The sequence below is a fragment of the Calliphora vicina genome, chromosome 3 (assembly GCF_958450345.1).
Source record: "Calliphora vicina chromosome 3, idCalVici1.1, whole genome shotgun sequence".
Taxonomy (NCBI): Eukaryota; Metazoa; Arthropoda; class Insecta; order Diptera; family Calliphoridae; genus Calliphora; species Calliphora vicina.
This window is the reverse complement of record NC_088782.1, coordinates 69,726,889-69,750,133: the sequence shown is the minus strand read 5'-3', so window position 1 is coordinate 69,750,133 and position 23,245 is coordinate 69,726,889. Positions and strand designations below refer to the sequence as shown.

The 23,245-nt window shown below is 29.8% G+C and overlaps 1 protein-coding gene across 1 annotated transcript in view; it reads right to left on the bottom strand.

The window, feature by feature from the left end:
- Positions 1-201: 201 nt before the first annotated feature.
- The window catches only part of path (pathetic), a 63,516-nt gene continuing 40,472 nt past the window's right edge, over positions 202-23,245 (bottom strand). Inside the window, exons 3-11 of the mRNA XM_065504710.1 lie at positions 17,141-17,433; positions 16,941-17,014; positions 9,408-9,500; positions 9,189-9,339; positions 6,569-6,775; positions 6,045-6,496; positions 5,829-5,972; positions 1,660-1,771; positions 202-1,573 (exon numbers count right to left, since the gene is read on the bottom strand). Coding sequence (XP_065360782.1) covers positions 1,412-1,573; positions 1,660-1,771; positions 5,829-5,972; positions 6,045-6,496; positions 6,569-6,775; positions 9,189-9,339; positions 9,408-9,500; positions 16,941-17,014; positions 17,141-17,155 — 1,410 coding nt within the window. The 5' untranslated portion in view covers positions 17,156-17,433 and the 3' untranslated portion in view covers positions 202-1,411. The remainder of the gene's footprint in view (positions 1,574-1,659; positions 1,772-5,828; positions 5,973-6,044; positions 6,497-6,568; positions 6,776-9,188; positions 9,340-9,407; positions 9,501-16,940; positions 17,015-17,140; positions 17,434-23,245) is intronic.

Genomic DNA, 23,245 nt, shown 5'->3' with positions numbered 1-23,245 from the left:
AACTGATATATTTGAAATTTAGTTGTTAAATGCAAACTTCTTAATTTTCTAGCCTATATTTTCATGTTATTTATGTACTATGTAAAGGTAGGTTTACATTAAACAAATATTCAACGAAATAAGCGTCACTAGTATTTATGTTCAGGAAATGTTTAACTGAATTGCTATTATGTAGTTACGAATCCAAAAAATAAAAGCCGATTTTGTTTTGTGTAAAAATAAAAAAAATTTTATATTTTTTTCTTTGTTTTGAATTGAATTGAGTACTAATGATTACATGAATTTGTTTAACTATTGTTTACAAAAGAATTTAATAATTTAAATTAAATTAATACTCTTAACATAAAAACACAACTTTCCATTGCTAATGTAAAATTTATATTGCATATTCTTTTTTTTAAATATTTGAAATTTTGAAAAACAAATTACATGAATTACAGAAAATTGTGTTTTCTTATTTTAAGATTATGACAAAGCAAGATTTTAAAAATCATAATGAGATTTATGTAGCTTAAAAACAAAAAAATATTAAATATAAAATATGCATGCATGTATTTATACAAAAAAAATAATTAAAAGTTAAGAAAAACAAAACAAAAAAATAATAAACATTATAAATAAATCTTGCTTTATTATTGTAGATAATTAAATATAATAGACCTGATCTGAGCTGTATAAAGTATTTTTTGGATACTTAAAAAAAAAATCTTTCTAAATGCATGATTTTGTTGTTGAATTTTGTTTAACTCATGCAATATTTTGTTGTTTTTAATTTTTTTTTTTATATATTTGTTTAAACTAAACTACTTTTTTTAAACTGTCTTTGGATTTCACAAAATTTATATAAAAAATATGTTTTGGAAATCTGTTTTTTTAAACAATAAATGTATACGATTTATGTTTTTCTAATAAACAGTTGTAGAGAAACAGATTTTTATATGAAAAAATAAAGGCACTGTTTCATTTTTATTTTTAAACTTGTTTCAGTTTTTAGTTTAGAATTTAAATATATATATAAAGCGTGCAAATTCTGTTAATTTCATTTCATTTAATTTAAGTTTAAATTGTAAATTGTTTCAAATTTTGTTTTCCATTAAATTTCTAACAATAGTTAGAATTTAATACTCTATACTCTTTGTGTTGTTAAAATACAAAACGACACAAATTCCAAAATTAATAGAGTAGTATTTTATATAAAATGTGTTTTTTTCTTTCTTTCCTATTTTTTTTTTAAGAGAACAAAGTGTCTTTTAAAATTACAAAATTTTATACTTATTCGTATGGTGTTGTTCAATTAATTCAATTTAATTTAATTTGCACAAAAATACTACGAATTGTTGGTTTAAACTTAAGCTAAAATAATAATTTTCTTAAATTATTGTTTGTATTTTGTATTCTTTTAGTAGTTCTCTTATGTTTTTGTGGTGTACAAACCAACGATATCCTCTATGGCGCTCATCGAGCCAAATACTAAGGCGGTCACACCGCAAATAGTTATGACAACATTCTTCCATACAATCCAGTTGTAGGCACCAAAACCGGTATCCCAATGGGTAACCAATTCAATAAAGACCTGTAAAGAAAGGTTTATAAAAATTTCAGTATAAATATATTTAAATTTCTCGTGAAATATTGTTTGTGTTTAGTGATTGAACTTACGGGGAATATCAAGCCAAGAATGGAAAAGCAGAAGGCACCAATAAGACCCATAAACGGAGCAATTGTAGGCACTGAAATGGCTAAAACGACGGCAGCGGTAACCAAAACAGTTCTGAAAAAAATATAAATTATAGGAATTATAGATATTAGTAAAATGTTTGTAGCACATTAAATTTATTAGAATAATTAATTTTTGTTAGCAGAAATCGGCACTGGGTTCCAATACCAAATCTAGCTGGATAAAAGCCTCAAAATAATTTTTTTAGGATCATGAAAATCATTATAGTCCGACTTAAATCTTTTTTTTCACAACCGAATCTATTATTCAACTCAATCTCCAACAACCCGAAACATTAATATTTTAATCGATGAATAAAATATTAATGTTTTATTAACTTTTTTTATTAATTATTAACTGCAAAAGAATGCAGTACTCACCTTTTTGAATTCAAATTCATTCAGAATCATGTGAGCCTATTTTAAATTTTTAGGTTTATTCTTGTAAAATATTCAAAAAGTACCATTGCAATAAAGAAATATGTAGTAACATTTATTATCACTTTTGAATTCGCATTCACTAAACCATAACCCGTCAAGTTTGAATTTTAAATTTTTATAGCACTTCCTATATTATCAACTAATTTTGTTTCTATTACTAACACTTAATATTTAATAAATTAATTATAATTAACCGAAACCGCGGTTTTGAAATTCTTCGGTTTTTTGGAAACTCTAGGTCCATTATTATCGGTTTTCAATTTTTTAAAACCAAAACCGCGGTTTTGAAAATTAAAAAAGTATCATTAGAATATATAAAAAGTACCAAACAGCCCCCACTTGTGGTTTCCCACTCTCTCAGGTCCATATAAACTTAATTTCATGTTTTTAGGTTAACTGGTGAAGAAATTACAAAAAGTACCATTCCAATAAAGAAAAAGTACCAAAAAGTCTCCCCCTAGAATTCTCACTCACTTAGGACCATATAAGCTTAATTTCATGTTTCTAAGTCCATTGTTATAGAAAATTCAAAAAAGTACCATTAGAAGAATAAACAAGTAAGAGTGCTATATTCGGCTATGCCGAATCTTACATACCCTTCACCTTTGTTGTGGATACATTATTATTTTTGATAATTAGTAGGTATATAATATATACTAATTATAAAAAATAATATATACTATATATGTATGTACATTGCCCACTTTCAGCGTACAGCATCCTAAATTTATCAAGAACACAAAAAACAACAACAACGCCAAACGAAACAAAACACCAAAAGAAAAAACAAAATACGCAAGCCAATGAAACCAACACACGTCCAAACATACGTTTAATTGTATAAAAAACAACAACAACGCCAAAAGAAACAAAACACAAAAAAAACAAAATACGCAAAGCATGCACATTCAAACATACGATTTGTTGTTTTTTTGTCAAAAAAAACCAACACACAACCCAACTAAACTTTAGTTGTATAAAAAACAACAACAACGCCAAAAGAAACAAAACACAAAAAAAAACAAAATACACAAAGCTTGCACATCCAAGCATACGTTTTGTTGTTTTTTTGTCAAAGCATGCAATACATTGTGTTTTTTGATGAAATTTTCAGAGGTTGTCTCGGATTTTTGCTCATATCTCCGTTATTTATGGACGGATTTTGCTGATTTTAAATAGCAAAATTCTCGAAAGTATGTCTGACAGAATTGTTGAAGATTTGGATCCCGGAGATATCTGGGGCCTTCAGAAAATTGATTTCAACAGACAGACAGACAGACGGACAGACAGACAGACAGACAGACAGACAGACAGACAGACAGACAGACAGACAGACAGACAGACAGACAGACAGACAGACAGACAGACAGACAGACAGACAGACAGACAGACAGACAGACAGACAGACAGACAGACAGACAGACAGACAGACAGACAGACAGACAGACAGACAGACAGACAGACAGACAGACAGACAGACAGACAGACAGACAGACAGACAGACAGACAGACAGACAGACAGACAGACAGACAGACAGACATACGGACATGGCTTAATCGACTCCGCTATCTATAAGGATCCAGAATATATATACTTTATAGGGTCGGAAATGAAAAATGTAGAAATTACAAACGGAATGACAAACTTATATATACCCTTCTCACGAAGCTGAAGGGTATAAAAAGTACCTATAGTTCAGTTCTCCCATTTTGGTACCTAAATATTATGCCCTATTTATAACACTAACTTCACTCAGATACATAGCAGCTAACTTTAATGTCGATAAGTGAAATAATTTAAAATATTAAAAAGGTACCATTAGGAGAAAAGTACCAATTTCCCTTTTCCTCCTTGACACCCCCCAAGTTTGAAATTTAAAAATATTCCATTTTGGCAAAATTGTTTATGCTACAGGCATGTCTCAAAATATTAAAATCTGTGTTAATGTGCCCACGAAAAAATATGTTTAAAAAAAGTACCAAACTGTTTGCCCGGATTTGGCCCAACATAAACCTTGGCACTCGAGTTCCAAATAACACCCTGTTAGTTAATTTTTGTATGAATCCTGAAGCCAATGTTATAAAATCACAATGTCTTAATAATTTCAAATAAAATGTATTTTCCCGATTTTATACCCTTTTTGTACATTTTTTTATCCCCATTGCGTTGGTAAAATTTTATTCAAATAAAAATCTGCATCGTGGTGGGAGTTCATAATAAAATATTCGTATGTCTATGTCAAATTGTAGAAAAACATATTTTATGAAAAAGTGCCAAAAATAAACATAATTTTTATCCCTTAAGTTTCCAAAAAGTACCAAACTTATATTTTTTTATTTTTTGATAAGTAAAGAATGCGATTTAAAATTTATTTCTATGTTTATTGGTTTAAATACTGTTTTTACCCGTTTTCTCCCCTAAAAGGTGCGAATTTCGAAAAAGTACGAAACACCTGTCAGCTTATTTTTTAAATGGAGTAACATGCAATTTTAAGATTTTTTTGCATCTTTATTAGTTTTGAAGATATAAGGTTACCGAATTTACCCGTTTTTTACCCCCTAAACGTTCGAATTTCCAAAAATCCCTTCTTATCGGATCGTTTTGGGGAGGGAGGAACCCACAGTTAAAATGTCATAGTTCTAGCTTCTGCCGTTTGGGCTATGCGATGATGAATCAGTCAGTCAGTAACTTTACTGTTTTATATATACAGATAACTCATATATCAATTGTTTTCGCACATTGAAATTAGCTTTTATTTAATGTATATTTTATTTTTATTGGTGCTCACCTTCATACAAAAATATTTTAAAACATTTATTAATATTTTATAACTTGCCAAAAACAAAGACCGCCGAAGCCCGGTCAACATTTTAGTTGCAATTGAACATTTTCGGAAGACATGAGATTTTTTATCATATTTCTAGCGAAAATTTAAATCTTAACAGAGAGCTTCGGTATCTTTAAAAACACAATCTTATATCACAGAAGATTTGGGTGGAATATGTCGCTCTTCACCAAAAATAAAAAGCTGCTCGTGAACAACGTTCAAGATCGGATATGTTAGAAACCGAATCTTTAATCGCGACCATATTATTCATCTTTTTCGATTATGGCCGAACCATAGACCTCAACTTACCAACTCCTAAACTCAAATTACATTTCTGCAAATGATCTAAACAGTTTTTATACCCTTTCAATTTCGTCACAGACCAATAGAAGTAGAGCAAGAATATAGAAAGTTCCGTGGGAATGTATCTTACCCTCATTAACATAAAGTCTGGTTATGTGTTAACATATAGTTTTACTGTCGGGTAATATAATTGTTCATACAAAAAACTATCAGTTTAACTTTAGGTTAATATAGTATAACTATACATTGTGATAACGGGGGTTATTGGTATTGATGTGTAGTTTGATCTTAACAATATTTCCTTTTAATTACCTATTCCTATGTAAAGTTTATCGTAAACGAGTATGGAAGAGATTCAATTAAACATTGAAAGCCTACTTGTTTATTCGAATACATCGTAATGATTTAGATTTGTTAAAATCTTCTTACAAAATTTCAGACATTTATTGCTTCTCAAAAGTGTTCAGTTCCTTTTTCCATATTGTTTAACAATGGCATATTTTAACCTCAATTTATTTAGAAAAAAAAAAGTAAACTCACCTTAATACATAGTTAACAAGTGTTGGACGTTTTGTACACTTCTCTTTGATGGAATCCCAAACAATTTCCAAGCACACGTAGAACTGAAGACCAAAGGTACAGAAAACAGCTAAAGCGATCAACACTTTAACAGCTTGGGCAGGCCTAAAATTAAACCAAACATCAATATAAAAATCCATTCAAACATCCGCCAACCACTCTAACTATCACACTTACCATTCATCTACAGGCAAATTCAAGGTTATACTTTCTTCAGTATCATTACCGTAACGCAAATAGCCCAAGAAACCCAAAAACATATAGATCAATGTTACGCCAGACATACCCTGCGACAGTACACCACAAATGCCCAAAAAGTGACGTGGATTTTCCATATTGTTCTCCAACGGCATAACAACACCAATGGCTTCCATGGCAAAAATGGTAATGGAGAAGAAGGCTGGCAGTGTGGAAACATGTACAAAATCTCTCGTCTCAATTGGGGGCAAATCCTGAACGAGATAATAGAAAGTAATGCCCAAACCCAAGCCCATAAATAGATTGGCAATCATGGAAACTGGTGCAAGATATTTCAGATTTGGTATCCACGACAACAAGATGAGTGGGATGAGCAAGCAGGTAATGAGTAAACGCAAAGAGACTTCATAGCCCAACCAATGTTCCATAACCTAAGAGAAAAGTAAAAGTAAAAGTTAATGTTAAAATGTAAATATATTTACAAAAGAGATTATTAAGTTTACCTGTTCAAAGTTCTTTGCTACAATTACAGTGTATACGGAACATGTACCGAAGTATGTGAGGAACAGACCAAATAATATGGAGAATTTTGCAACGGGTGCAAAACCGCGACACCATTTGGGACCATTTTCAAATGCAACTTCAGCAATTTCGGCAAAACTCATTTTTGTACGCCTCGTTTTGTAATACAATTTATGACCACATTTCACCTGTAAGTACAATTAAGCATTTATTATTACAATATTTATTTACATATACATATATAGGTTTATTTACTAATATTCTTAAACTATTTTTAAAAATTTATCAACAAATTTAAAAAAAATATATGGATATTTTGTTTGATAAATTTAAAAATAGTTTGTGAATAGATTTGAAGGGTATAAAAACTTGTAATTTCTACATTTTTCAGTTGTGAATCCGTAAAGTATATATTCTGGATCTATATTTTTTTTCATGGACCAGCACTCAGGGGATTACCCCTACTCATGCAAAGCATTGTGTTGGAACTAGGAAAATAGGTTATGGGAGGGAGGATAGAGGGAGTAGTGTTTGTGGACATTTGATTTGAATTTTCCTATATTGAACGTGACAGGAAAGACTTCAGGAGGAAGCTTATTCCACATACGGACATTACGGCTAAAGAACGAATATTTCCTGTAATGTGTTGTGTGATCCACTGTCCACTGTACAACGAATTGATGTGCCCTTGCCTAAGAGCGTGTGATGCGTAAAAAACTACGGGTTTCGGGAACAAGTTCCCAAAGTTCAGCAGAGCATATACCATTGTAATATCGGTAGAACAGTGAAACACAACCCACGTTGCGACGATGTTCCAGTGAGTCAATAGAGCTGGATACCCTACTCTCACCGATAAGCATCTTCGACCCTGCTGTACGCGGTGGAGTAACTCCAAAATAGACTTTGAAGCACCGGCCAACACATGAGAGTTGTATTTCATTATAGGTCGGATATAAGTGGTGTAAATAGTAAGGAGATCAGATGGAGTGAAGTATTTCTTACACCGTTTTATAAAACCAAGGCACTTGAATGCTTCTTTCGACACTAGAAAAATGTGTTTTGTCCAGCGGACATCGCACTGAATACTCATGCCTGTGAATGGCAAATGTTGCTGTCATCTGCAAAAGAGTAGATAGGGTTGGAAGTTTGACGTAGAAGGTCGTTTATAAAGATAAGAAATATAGTAGCAGTGCGGTACCCCTGAATTGATCTTGAACTTGTTTGATGAAATGCCATCTATAACAACTCGTATAGTGCGATCTCTGAGAAAGCTCGATATAAATCGAGAGAAGTTATTACCGACACCAAAAGCAATAAGTTTTGCACTGTGTTATTTAATAGAATAGTTAAGAGATCAGATTGATTTTCCAAATTGAATTAAGAATAATTCAAATTGAATTATGAATAAATTCTTCTTTAAAGTGAGCCAAATTATCTCAATATCAAACATTCTTATTACAATAATCCAATCGAAAATGTATGAAATGATATAATCTCTATTATTATTACATATTTTAGTATTTATAGTCTAGACTACTTATGTAGGTGTGTTTATCTTAATATGACACACACAAAGTCAATATTTTTCAAATATAATTAAGTTTCTCTTAAATTTCGGCTCATGTTTTGAGTATTTTATTATGTTGTAGCGCCAGTCTTTAGTATCAATTGCTTTTAATTAAAATTATTAAAGATCACCCCAAATAACTAGATAATTGTGTAACTTAAGGTCGTATGTGATGAAAAGAATGCGCACGTTTTTATAACAATAAGTCACCAATAAAAAATACTACTACTACATGTGTCTGTCGTTTAAATTCTTTACAGATTAAACACGCACTTAAAAACTTTAATTATAGCATAATAAAATAATGTTCACTTTCACAATATGATGAAAGTTTAAGGCGAAACTGAAAATTTAATGCCAACTTTCAATAGTTGTTTTATACAGAAAAAAACTTCTACATAAACATTGGGACCTAGAAGTACATGTATAATTCTGTTCTTTAACTCGAATCCTAATAATGATAGCATTTTAAATGGATTCCCATATTTTGGTGCTTTGTAAATCGAATCCACATGATTTATTCGTTTAACTTTCAAGTAAACAAACCTGTTCGAGTGATTTGCACAAAATTTATTGATTTCGAATATTTTTTTTTTGAAATCACTTGATTGACAGAACATCATAGTATCATAGATCATGATTAATATAGGAAAATAAAAGATGAATTATCAAGAGAAGAAATTTTCATATCGATCGTTTTTGATATAAACAAACGAAGTATTTTTTAAATACAAAAAAATTTCGGTATTCGTTGTTTTTTTCTTATATCGCAGCTTTTTATAGATTGATTTTGACAATTTTTATACCAAAATTCTTATGACTATTCAGATATCCATACCATAACCGGAGGCTTCAAAAAAGCAATTTCATCCGACAAACGGATATAAGTACCGGCGGACAACTGGAAATTTCTAAATCTACTCCGGTTACTATAAGATTCATTTTATTCTTAGTCGTGGCGTCACTTTTTTCGAATATGTATACGTACTTTATTTTCGATAATTCAACTAAATGAAAACCAGATATCCACTTACCAATACATAACTGCAGTGTGTACAGACGATGGCGGTAATAATTGTAGCGAATATACCCATAATAATACCGGAGTACATAAAAGCAATGGGCATGGAAAGAATACCAGTGCCTAGAGAGGCCTTCAGCAAATGCGTTAAGGTTTCATTATCTCTAAAATTATGAAAAAAAACAAATAAAATTAAAGCAAAATTTTTAAAGAGAAAACAAAAAGTACTTACGTTGTGGGATGTTCATTTTGACGGGCCACAAAAGGATCAAAATCAGATTGAGTTAAAGCATGTTCAGCATCTTTGCGAGGTTGAATTTTATATCTGAAATAAGAGAAATAGTTGTTAAGTATTTAAACAGAAATATTTAAGAAGAAAAATAAAAGAATTAAATTTTAAAAATTTCGAATTTTGTTTTACAAAATGAGCCACAAAATAAAAACGTTTGGGGTATTGTTTTTTAAAACAAATTGTAAAACGTTAAAAATAAGGTTTTACAACGAATATAAAAAGCATTTTTTAAGATTCTTTAGACAAATTAGATTTCGTTTCGCTTTCGAAATAGTCGCCATATGGTTTTAGGCAATAATGTTAAATATATTAAAAATTTGTTCTAAATTTCATATAATTTGTTTTCTAATTTACTGAATTATATCCTTAAACATGCCTTAATTCCATGGGTTCACTTAAGGATTCACTCATTTTGGAAAATTCCAATTTTATTCTTCAAACACGAGTTAATATTTCTTCTCCAAATTGGAAATGTGCGACCGTTTTGTAGGCAATTTAAAAGACAACTGTTTTTATGATCGTTTACAGCAAAAGCTTGAAGTCTATCTTCTCCAATGTTAAGATTTATAGTGAAATTCTTCTTCACACAATAACAATTGCGACAACGACCGTAGCAGCGCACACCACCAATCCAATCAAATCAACATTAATTGTTTCTTGTATATTTTTGCAACATTAGCAGTTTAATTCTGTGGCTTCGATTTGCGCAAAACAAAAAAAAAAAAACAATTTGCCCCCCACCTAACAAGTAAAAAAGCTCAAATATACGTAAAGTATGGCTAAATATCATTTTTATATTATCGCTTAAATATCGGTGATATTTTGTACTCACATGCACACAATAATTTCGAGTAAAACGAAACAACATTTTACAACGTACAATCAACTTCTAAATAGAGCATTTTGCTAACTCAGCAGCAGCAATTGCCGCTTCAGGCATTTTCCGCCACAAAACATTCATTCTCATATTTGTATTTTCTTTGCATTTACTTGGATGTGTCTGACTGACTGGCTTGACCATTTCTATTGCATCAGCATTTCATGGTTGCAAGTAGTGAGATCGTTTTTTTTTCTTGGTTAGTGGAATCAATTATCATTGGGATTTTATTATGACCATTTTAGTATCGTATTTTAAAACAAAATTGCTTGTGTTGCTGTGTTCAATTTCACTGCTAAACAAAAGTATATTATTCTAAAGCATACTTTTAGGCTGCAAAATTTAAAGTTGCACAGTGGTGGTGTAAATTAAATAAATAAATGTTATTGAACATGAATTTATTTATTAATCGAATCAATATTACAAAAATAGAATTTTTCTATGGGAATTTAAGGCAATTTAAGAGTATTTTTAATTGTAAATCTAACAAACATTTGATAGCTATTTTTAGTAGATGATTGGAATCATTGGTTTGTGGGAATATTTTTGTTTACAGTAAATTATTTCGTTTTTTTTGGAAAATACAAAGAAATTTGAAACCAATGCTATTTTAATTTATAGAAACCGCGTAAATTATTTTACATTTTATTATAAGATTGTTGAAATGTTTGATACGAAAATATTGTAAAAAAAGAAGTTAACCGATACAAAAAAACCGGCTGTCGAATTATTCGAAAATATAAAATATTCGAATCCGTATATTCAAATTAATGTTCGCAATTGTTATTGTTCAAGCAGAAAGAACCCTGATAACCGGTTTCCAGTTTCGGTTATTGAATACTGACCGACAGATTTTCGGATAAATAAATAAAGTGTCTTTCTGGTGATCAGAAAATCTTCAGATCTTTTATAGCAAAATGTTGCCTGGAGTAATAAGGTGACTTCCTAATTTTGGTAGTTAGAAGGCGTTAAAGGTAAATCGAAATCGAAGCTGATACATGACTCTAGGAGAGCCCTGATCACATTAATGGAACTATGATTCGTAATCGGGAAGATTTTCCGGGAATTTATTAAAAAAAATAATATATAGCAATAAGTCCGATTACGACAATCAAAACTATATTCTCTATGTGACAAAAACAGGAAAATGTTATATTTAAATCAGAAAATTAACTTTTCCAGTAAGTCAAGTTAATACAATTTGAAACTTTAAGTTCTAAGAGGCTTAACATTAAAAATTTTAAGGATATTCACAATTAGACAATATAAAGACAATAATACTTTTTCAAACTTGTTTATATTAATTTTGATTTGAAAAGTTTATTTTTCGAAACGATTTACAACTTTTTTTTTGCCAAATATAATTTAGTCGGACTCTTTAAATCCGAAAAGGTATAATTAATTTAGTTTTTAAAAAACAAATCCGGGAAATTAGGAACCCTAGAAGGAACATTATGAAGTTCCTGGATAGTGGAATATTGAGACATCGAGATTTCGTCTGATCTATGTCTTGAAGATGGGGAGGAATCAGTAAAACCATTACTCAGTCACTACCATAGCATTGTATTGGAGAAACCCCAGTTTAGCACTAACCAATCCAGGATAGGCAGAATTTACTACAGAGTCTTAAGGGCCTTGTTGTTCAGCCAGGTACTAGACTGCTAATTGATCTGGATAAAGGCAGTGTAACTGATTATTGCCCAATTAAAGTCAGGATTAGCAGAAGGGACGACAGTACCCCAGACAAAAGCTAATCACCTTATCGCGAATCAATATTTCACAAGAAATATGTTCCCTTTTTTCGTTCATCAACTTTGTTCACGTGAAAAAATTCCCCATGTTGTGAAATTTTTAGATGGAATTTTGTAAACAATAAGCAGCTGTTACGAACAAAATCAACTATTGTGAATGAAAAGTTCTGGGGAATATCACGATAGCAATTTGCCTTCGAGGGAAATGGGTGAATATCTGCGCAGTAGTAATCTAATGTTTACGTATTACGTCAAACTACAGCAAATTCAGAAAAACGTATCTGATGTAAACTACGACTTTTGGGAGTCAGATATCTTCAAGAAAGTAAAAATGCTCTTGCATTTAATGATAACATAGGTAAGTTCTCTTTTGTTTGTGTCTTAATTTTGTTTGTTGATTAAACTTACTTTCAAATATGACAATTTGCACAAGTTAGAAGAAAAAAACCTTGAACTTTATACCTTAATAAAATGCTTCCCTTATTATGAAATAAATTCTTATTTTTTTTTTCATTATCAGTTAAAGTCATTTCGATTTGACTTTTTCTTTATTATTTTGATTAATCTCCGCTGAGGCTTGTTGTCATGAACATTTCACATTTCAAACTTTGAAATAAAATTAATTCGCAAAAAAGATTTAAAATATAGATTATTTTAAAGGATTGTTTAATTACTTATTTATTTTCCATTAATAAACAAATAAAAATACGTATTAAAATCAATAGGAATTTTTTATTGTAAATGAAAAAATCAATAGCTATTTCAAAAAATTAAAAATTAACTGGAAAAAATAATAGCAAATAACAAATAAATATAAAAAATATAACATGTTATCAAATTATTAACATTTGACCACTAATTAAAATTTATAAAAATATAAACACGAAACCTCAGAATTATTGTTGTACATAGTATGTATATGCTTTAGTTAGTCAGACTTATGGTTTTGTATTTTTAGAACTTTATTGTTTAATAATAGTTTTATTTTATTTATTTAATACTTGAAGTCGTTTACCTAATATTCATGTTTATTTTAGCTTAATTTTTATACCCTTCAGCTTCGTGAGAAGGGTATATATAAGTTTGTCATTCCGTTTGTAATTTCTACATTTTTCATTTCCGACCCTATAAAGTATATATATTCTGGATCCTTATAGATAGCGGAGTCGATTAAGCCATGTCTGTCTGTCTGTCTGTCTGTCTGTCTGTCTGTCTGTCTGTCTGTCTGTCTGTCTGTCTGTCTGTCTGTCTGTCTGTCTGTCTGTCTGTCTGTCTGTCTGTCTGTCTGTCTGTCTGTCTGTCCGTCTGTCTGTCTGTCTGTCTGTCTGTCTGTTGAAATCAATTTTCTGAAGGCCCCAGATATCTCCGGGATCCAAATCTTCAACAATTCTGTCAGACATACTTTCGAGAATTTTGCTATTTAAAATCAGCAAAATCCGTCCAAAAATAACGGAGATATGAGCAAAAATCCGAGACAACCTCTGAAAATTTCATCAAAAAACACAATGTATTGCATGCTTTGACAAAAAAAACAACAAAACGTATGTGTGGATGTGCAAGTTTTGTGTATTTTGTTTTTTTTTGTGTTTTGTTTCTTTTGGCATTGTTGTTGTTTTTTATACAACTAAACGTTTGTTTGGTTGTGTGTTGGTTTTTTTTACAAAAAAGCAACAGAACGTATGCTTGGTTGTGCATGCTTTGCGTATTTTGTTTTTTTGTGTGTTTTGTTTCTTTTGGCGTTGTTGTTGTTTTTTATACAACTAAACGTTTGTTTGGTTGTGTGTTGGTTTTTTTGACAAAAAAGCAACAAATCGTATGTGTGTTTTGTTTCTTTTGGCGTTGTTGTTTTTTATACAATTAAACGTATGTTTGCACGTGTGTTGGTTTCATTGGCTTGCGTATTTTGTTTTTTCTTTTGGTGTTTTGTTTCGTTTGGCGTTGTTGTTGTTTTTTGTGTTCTTGATAAATTTAGGATGCTGTACGCTGAAAGTGGGCAATGTACATACATACATATATACTAATTATAAAAAATAATAATGCATCCACAACAAAGGTGAAGGGTATATAAGATTCGGCATAGCCGAATATAGCACTCTTACTTGTTTTTATTTAATTTGTAACACTTTCTTATTAGTTAGGAGATTAAACAAAAACTCTTTGAAGATTTAGAGCTAGTTTCTGGGATAAAGATAATCTACATTCTTCGTTTAAACCTAGATTAAACTAAAAATTGTGTTTCTCACTTATTGTTTATCTCTATATATATAATAATGGTGTAAAAAATGTATAGTAATTCACAAAATGATAACGGCTGAGCCGATTTCTGGAGAAGGTTTTTACGGATAAAAATTTTGGAAAATCGCTCCGGAAAGGTAATAAAATTGGAAAAATCGAAAATCGAGTTTTTGTATGAAATTTTGAAATTATTAATTAATTATTATTGCAAATTAAACAATAGAAAGTTCTTAGTGCAAATCATGGGAATTGATATTGTATTATTTGAAATTTGTTTTCCTCATTGAATTAATGGACTTGTATATTCAATATAGTTGGGACAACGAAAAATCGGTTATTTCAACAATAATGCTTCTTAGTCAAATGACTAAGTATCTGTTTCTAGAACCGAGGCAATCTATGGATACTACACACAGAAAACAGTTTCGTGATAGCAACCGAATTTGTTGCCAATCGAATGATTCGGTTGCACACATAGAATATTTCAGTTCTAACAACAGAATGTCAGTTGATAGAGAAGAATTTCAGTTGAGGCAACCAAACTTTAGTTACCCCTTACAAAATATTGTAGTCACAACTGTAAAATTCGGTCACTAAGATAGAATAATTCGATTGGCAATCTGTTTTCTCTGTGTATAGAATAAATATACAAAAAAAAAATCCGAAAATTTCCCGGTATTTCTATAAAAATTTCTATTATTACTATAGATCCGAAGCAAAGGCTCGAAAGAATTATTTCTCAATTCACAATCAAATTAAATTTGAATCAGTACGTATTAATTCATAGGCTTAATTCCTTAATACCTCAAACGTATTGAATTCATTCCTATAATTAATCATTATTGAATCATTTAAATTGTCCCTAATTCAAATCCAGCTTATACTATGATTCAAATCTATTACAAAATAGCTTTAGAAAATAGTTTTCACTCATTTTGAAAATGTTAAAAAAAGCAAAACAAATTGAATGAATGAAAAAAAAAATATTTTAATTAAATTTGGATTAGATTTGAATTAATGAAAATTTAGTCCCTCTAAGTTTGAGTGAATTTTACCTTTATTATTCCTAATTTATTGGCATTATAGTGTAAACAACAAAGTTTTTTGTTGCTTCGAAAATATTGAATTTTTTACCTACAAAACGTCATATGCGGGAAGTTTTGCTTTACTTCTTAAATTTGAAAAAAAGTACCGTTGAAGCACACCGAAGCGATCATCTGTTTCATCGTGCGAGAGATGGTTTGCGCGGTTTAGAAGTGGTGATTTTGACACGGAAACAAAGATCGCCCAGGCCAGCCAAAAAAGTTTGAATACCAGGAATTGGAGGCATTACTCCATGAAAATTTTTGTAAAACACAACAAGAGCTTGCAAAATCAGTGGGAACTACTCAATCAGCATTTTCAAAACAGGATTTATCCAAAATCAAGGAAATTGGGTACCATACGAATTGAAGCTGAGAGACCTTGAAAAACGATTTTGAATGTCTAAAATGCTCCAAAATGCTCTGTACTTGGTGGGACCATAAGTGTCTTATCTATTATGATCTGCTGACATCATTTGAAGCGAGCATTGGCCAAAAAACGGACCGAATATGCGGCCAGACATGAATATTATATCATGACAACGCTAGGCCACATGTTGCAATACCTGTTAAAAACTTCTTACAATGAAGTGCTTGGGAAGTTTTGCCTCACCCTCTTTATAGTCCAGACCATGCCCCGCCAGACTAATATTTGTTTCGATCGATGCAGAACGCTCTCTCTGGGATATTCACTTCAGAACAGAGTATCTTGGCCTCAAAAGATGGGATTTCCTTTGGCTGGGAATCCATATGTTGCCAGAAACATGGGAAAAGGTCATTACTAACAATGGTCTATATATAAATTTGTATTGTACAAATGTTTCAAAATATTTTCCCCAAAATTAGCCAACAGTCGCCCAAATTTTCATGAAATACCTTATTGTAAAGGTATTTCAAATAGGTTTCATTTCCGTTTTCGAGATATAGACAATATTTCTTTGAAATGTTCATAAAATATTTAATGTATGAATGTGGAACTAAACCCCAAGCATGCCTTAATTTAAAAATGAATCAGATGGCGATCTTGCTCTATCAGTTCCCGCATAACCACCTAATTTAGGTGGTTATCGAATGTGAGATAACCACCCAAATTAGGTTAAAATACATATTTCAGGAAAGACCGGGGAATATTGAATACTCTCAATTAATATAAAATAGTTCTTTACTACATTTTTACCATTCTACTTTAGGAAAACTATCCTAAACTTTAATTTGATTGTTTCTACTTTTGTTAGATATTCAATATGTAACGATATATGAAGGTAATATTGTATTGTATGCACTACTCATCATATTGTAACACTGCACTATTTGATCTATTTTATTTAAAGTTCATAGAATTTGAACAAATAAATACTGGCACGCTCACTTTTTGTTCAGCTTTATCTATAGCATCTACCGGCAATTAAATAATGTAATAAGCGACATCTAATAAAATATTTCCGCTTCAATAATACAATTGAGCAATTAGCTTTAATATCAAAAAAATATTTAATATAAATTAAACCAAAAAAAAATAAATACTTACTTTGTATTACCGCTTAAACCGTCGCCGGGTATGAATTGTTCCATTTCTTGAGGGGCATGTTTGCCACCGCTATCCTGCTTAACAAAATCAAAAACAGCAACGCAAAAAATATAGAAAAAGAAAGAGAATTCAATGAAATTAAAATTAAAATTCTAGACAATTAGCAGTAATTGTTATAACAACAAATTTCCAACACTTACCGTTATATTCACCATATTTATTTAGTTAGTTAGTTATTTATTTGAATATTTGTTTTGTAATTTATTTATTTATTAATTGATAAATAAATAATAGAAGCAGAAACCGCTGGGTTGGTTGTACAATTCAATAAATGCCTGGTTTGGTTTCACTTTGTCTTTTTAGTCTTCTCAACATGTACAAATTTCTTGGGTGGCGTTTTATTTATAGCAAAACAGCAAAAACACAAAAGCCCTTTTACTTTTTAATTTATTTTCAATTGAATTTAAAAAATTCTGTCTTTAACTCGGCCAAACTGCAAAGAAAGAGTAAAAGAGAGAGATAGAGAGAAATGTTTAATTAAATCTTCATGATTAATTAATGAACAATTGATTCATACATGACTATAAATAAATAAAAAATAAAAACAACCTAATAATTTTTGTTTGATTTTTCAATTTTATTTTATCAAGGCGCCTTTTTTTATACTTTGTCCGTGTGTTGTTTTTTAGAAAAATTGCAATTAATTGATTAAAAACAATTAAATTTAATATTTGGAAATTTTGTCTAATGCCAGCCACCACCAATCAATTGGGTATATGACTTAAAAAATGCGGGATTCTTTAAAATGTTTAGCTTTTATTTTGAAACATTTGTACAATATAAATTTATTAAAAGTATTGGTCATTGTTAGCTTTGATCTTTTCCCATCTTTCTTGCAACATATGGGCAATTCCATATCATCGTACGTGACATTTGTACGCCTATAGAGTGGAATAGATTTTTGGTTTAATTAGGGTATATCGTACGTGACATAAAACGGAACTCATTTTGAGGTGAGAGACGTTATGTTTTCTTTTAATTTCTTACACTAAACGAAATATTTTTCCTTTACAATCCATCATATTTAATTAAAAACAATCTTTGGATGATTTTATAATAAATAAAATTTAATATCGTACGTGACAGATTTTTCTCTTATAATAAAACCATATATATTCTGTAAATATACATATGTATGTACATATGTATACAAAAACTAAAAAAGTTAATAGATAATATATATTCGGTTTCAATAAACAATTTGACGATAGCAAAAAAACAATCAGAGTCAAATTCATTTCATACTACAAGCTAATTGGGAGCATAGTTTTCGCCGCAATTTCAGCCTAAAACATAAAAAAATTAAATATAATCAGTTTAAACTATTATTTTTGTCTTTAAAATGTTGTAATATGATCTGAATACTTTCACATAGTAGCATTTTATTATTTTCTTCTATTCAAATCATCTGTATTCCGAGCCAAAATAACTGCCCATCTTTCGAGGCGAAGAACGAATCAAGCCAATTTCGGATACTCTGTGAAGCGTATCCCAGAGAAAGTGTTCTACATCGATCGAAACAAATAATAGTCGGACGGGGCTAGGACTGGACTATAAGGCCTGAACCACTTCCTTCTAAATACTTTTTAACAGGTATTGCAACATGTGGCCGAGCGTTGTCATGATTGAATATTACGGTTTCATGTCTAGCTGCATATTCTGAGCATTTGTCGGCCAATGCTCGCTACAAACGAATCAGTTACGTTCGGTGCAGGTTCTCTGTGATGGTATGGTTAGATTTCAACAGCTCATAATAGATAGGACCCCTTGAATTCTGCTGCTCTCAAACGTTTTGAAATTGCTGCTAATGATTTTGCAAGCTCTTGTTGAGTTTGACAACAATCTTAATGGAGTATGGCCTCCAATTCTTAGTCTTCAAACTTTTTTGGCTGGCCTGGGAGATTTTTCTAATTTATTTGAATAAATTCAAAATCAATGAGGGGAAATGAAAAATAAAAATTTAAGTTTATTTTAGCAAATAAACAAAATATTCCCATTTTGATAAGATTTCTGCCGCTACCGGACAATTCCAGTATATCGTGGGAATTTCAAATCTAAGAATTTTTGTCTTTGGCCTATAATAGGTGATATACAAAACGAGAGTAATGCTTGCTGTCTTCTACACAAAAATTTAGTTGAATAACAAAAAGGACAGTGATTACTGAAGATTTACTTACAAAATCAATTCAAATGAGTTGGAAATGAACTTTTAATTCATTTTATACTCTTCACCTTCGTGAGAAGTAAGTTTGGTATGTTTGTCATACCGTTTGTAATTTCCACAATATAATGTTTCGACCCCATAAAGTATACATGTTCTGGATCCTTATAGATAGCGGAGACGATTAAGCCATGTCCGTCTGTCTGTTGAAATCAACTTTCCGAAGCCCCCAAATAGCTTACATACATGATTCATACATCAATATCTCCAGAATTCTTTCGGCTCGGTTTTAAAATCGAGAAAATCGGTCCACAAATGGCTGAGATATAAGGAAAAAATCAGGACAACCTCGATTTTTGACCTATATCTGGATTACTAAGTCATTAATATAGACAATATGGATATCCAATGATAGATACTTCAAAGACCTTTGCAACGACGTATATAAGACCATAGTAAGTTGGACCTACAATGGGTTAAAATCTAAAAAATATTTTTTAACCCGAACTTTTTTTTCACCAAAATTTTTTTTTTGATAAATATTAAAAAAAAAATTGAAAAAACAAAAAAAAGATTTTTTCAAATTTAAAAAAACAATTAAAAATTTTTTTTTTCCTAAAAATGAAAAAAACAACTTTGGAACAAAATTTATTTTGTTTACCTAAAAATATTTAAAAAATTTATTTTGAAGTATAATTTGGTGAAGGCTATATAAGATTCGGCACAGCCGAATATAGCCCTTGTTTCTAATTCATTTGAATTAATTAAAAATCAATTCAATTCAAATGAATTGCAATTCACTTTGATTTAGAAACGAATTTGAATTCATTCTACAATTTCATTTGAATTGGAAACCAATTGCAATTAATTTTTATCAAATTTATTTGAGTTGAAAATGAATTGCAATTAATTTTTATCAAATTTCATTCAATTCATTTTTTGTGTGAAAAAAATTAATTCAAAATTTGGTAATTCAGTGCATGAATAATTCGCGAATTAATTCAAAAAATGAATGATTCATTTACAGCTCTGTCCTATACTGAATATTTAGTTAGATTTATAGTGTAATTCACGTCAGCATTTATTACCGTTGAGAAAATTCGAACTTTCACAAGGTGAATGATATTCTTATATATATCAGTATTATTACTAATCTCTGGAATCTAAAACTTGATTGGAATGAGTAAAATTTTGCGGAAACTCAGGCATTGTTCTCAAAACAATTGTAAGCCTCTTAATCATTTAAACAATTATTATTGAATTTTAAACAGAAAACATTTAAAAATCTTACATAATTACAAGAATTTACCAGAAATTGTAAAAAGCGCGTGTAAAATATATATTTTACTTACTTGAAAAGGCAAACAAAATAATAAAAGCAAACAGTTCACCAGGTTATCACAAATAAAACGTGCAACATTTATTAAAAAGATGTCAGTTGTTTATTAAATTTGTCTTAAACAAAATGCTTTTAATAAATGAAAAAGTGTTTATTGTTGTTTGATTGGATATAAACAATAAATACAAAATATTTTGCCAGTTTGAAATTCATGTATTTTGTTAAACATTAATTTAAGGCCGTTGAACTTTTTGAAAATAAAAGCAAACAAAATATTTTTTTTTAAATCTATAATTATATAGAATGACAATGATTAATGCACTCATATATAAAAAAAAGACAAATCAAATTAATTCACTCACTCACTATAACGAGAATTTTGAATTTGTCTGTGAAAGAATAGAAATTGATTAAAAGAAATCACTAGTTTTTAAATAGAATCGAATACAATCAAACAATTAAACACAATTCAAATGAGCCGAATTGTATATACCCTACAACGGAAATAAATTAGTTTTTATAAAAAAATAGTGAAAGTCAGCCAATCCATTATTTAGTTGAAAAATCGTCTAATATCTCCGGAAATCAATATGATTGATGTCTTGACTATACACTGATTTTAACATATATATGCATATTTTTTTAAGATTTATCTGATTTTTCCTAAAAAAGTCCATTAAAAAAATATTTTTTCCGAAATTGAACAATTCTCAATCCTAATTTCTAGACTTTTGAAACACTTTTCATTTGATACACTTAGTATCCGAGATACATATAAGCAAAAATCATAGTTACCCTTACCTCTAAGCTACCGAAATAACTGTAATTACCGTTACCGCTAAAGTAGCGTTACCTCTAAATACCGGAAACCATATTCTATAAATAATTTAAAATTAAAAAAAAACAAAGTTTTAATTTCAATAATAGAAATTTGAATTTAATTCCGAATGAAAATACCGTTATTATTAAAATACCTAGACCTGAGCCAGCGAAACGCTGGGACACGTATAACTTTTTTTGAACGATCTAACATTTCCCGCCGATCACTGACCCTACTATTTGTCGCATAGTGTAATTGAAACTATTTAAAATATAATACCACCTTCGTCAACTTAATAATTTAATTCCGAATGAAAATACCGTTATTATTAAAATACCGTTTCCTTTTAACCGTTTAGAATCACTAGCCAACCTTGCCAAAAATATTTTCCACACCCACTCGTAAGTAGGCGTCACCGTTAATCACGTTTATTTGATTTGTAATCATAACTAAAGCCTTATCTGGGATCTTCCAGATAACGATTTCATTCAAATTGATACAATATTTTTCTTATTTTCTTGAAGACATTGGCCCATAATCATAGTCAAAAATAAAGTACATTTTAAGAGAATTAAACTCGACTTTACTTAAGAGTGGACTTTAGGTCTATCATAGACAAGTTAAAGTATACTTTTGACGCTGAAGTCGACTCTAAATATAAAACTAGCTGAAGTTGTTTTTAACTCGTTTAACAACAGCATCAGCTGTTCTTCGCCGAGTAAAAAAGTTCGTCACAAAGTAAAAAATGTTTAAGTTACAAGATATTGGTAGAGATTTTGCAATTATTGAACAGTTATCAATAAAATTAGTACCAAAATATCGTAATTATGATATTAATCTTATCTTTTCCATTTTTCCACAACAAACAACTTTCTTTCTTTAGATGTCCCGGTTACTTTTATTGTTTACGTTTTTTGGATTTTTTTTTTAATTTTGTATGTCAGCTGTTCAGCGTTGCCACTTGTCTGTTTTTTGTTGTATATTGTATGAAAACATTTTCTACATTTGCGTAGGCACCCAGTTAAAGTCGGTTCAATTTAAAACATACTTTAATTTTGACTATGGTTGCAAATTAATATGAAATGACAAAATGCAATATATCCGATTAAGTACCAATGCGTCAAAAATTTGAATTTGACTTGAATGCAAATGTAATTATGTTTTAAACTTGAAAAATATTTGAAAAATTAAATATTTTTCAAACAAAAAATATATGGATTTAATTTATTATTTCCTTTTTACTGGAGAATGCTATTGAAATAAAGTGTAATGCAATTGTAATTCAATTGCTTGATTATAATTCAAGGCTTGAATTACACTTGCTTTCAGCTAGAATTCCATTAAAAATGCTTATTGGGTAAATACATGGTGAAAGGTATAGGTATCAATTACCACACAAAATTCATTATTTGCCCTTCAGTCCCTCTTTAATCAAATAATTAAAGAGGGACTGAAGGGCAAATAATGAATTTTGTGTGGTAATTGATACCTATAACAGTGGATTCAGTTGAGTCGTATTAAAAATTTAGTTCACCGCAAATATATCGAAGAAATTCTATACAATCGGTTATTTAGCCACAAAAATTATAATATTTTTTTATTATTAAAAATTTCACTTTATTAAACTGCCTTATTATACCACAGGAATACAATTCCAGTTATCGAGTTACCAGAAAATTTACTATTGAATGATATTTTATTCTGTATAGATTATTAACAAGTAAGAGAATTATATTCGGCCGGGCCGAATCTTATATACCCTTCACCATATTATACTTTAAAATAAAAATTTTAAATATTTTTAATTTTCAAAATTATTTTTCTCCAATTCTTTTTTATTTTATTTTAAAAAAGTTTTTTCTAATTTTTTTTCAACTTTTTTTTTAATTTTGTTGAAACCAAATTTATGACAAAAAATTTTTTTT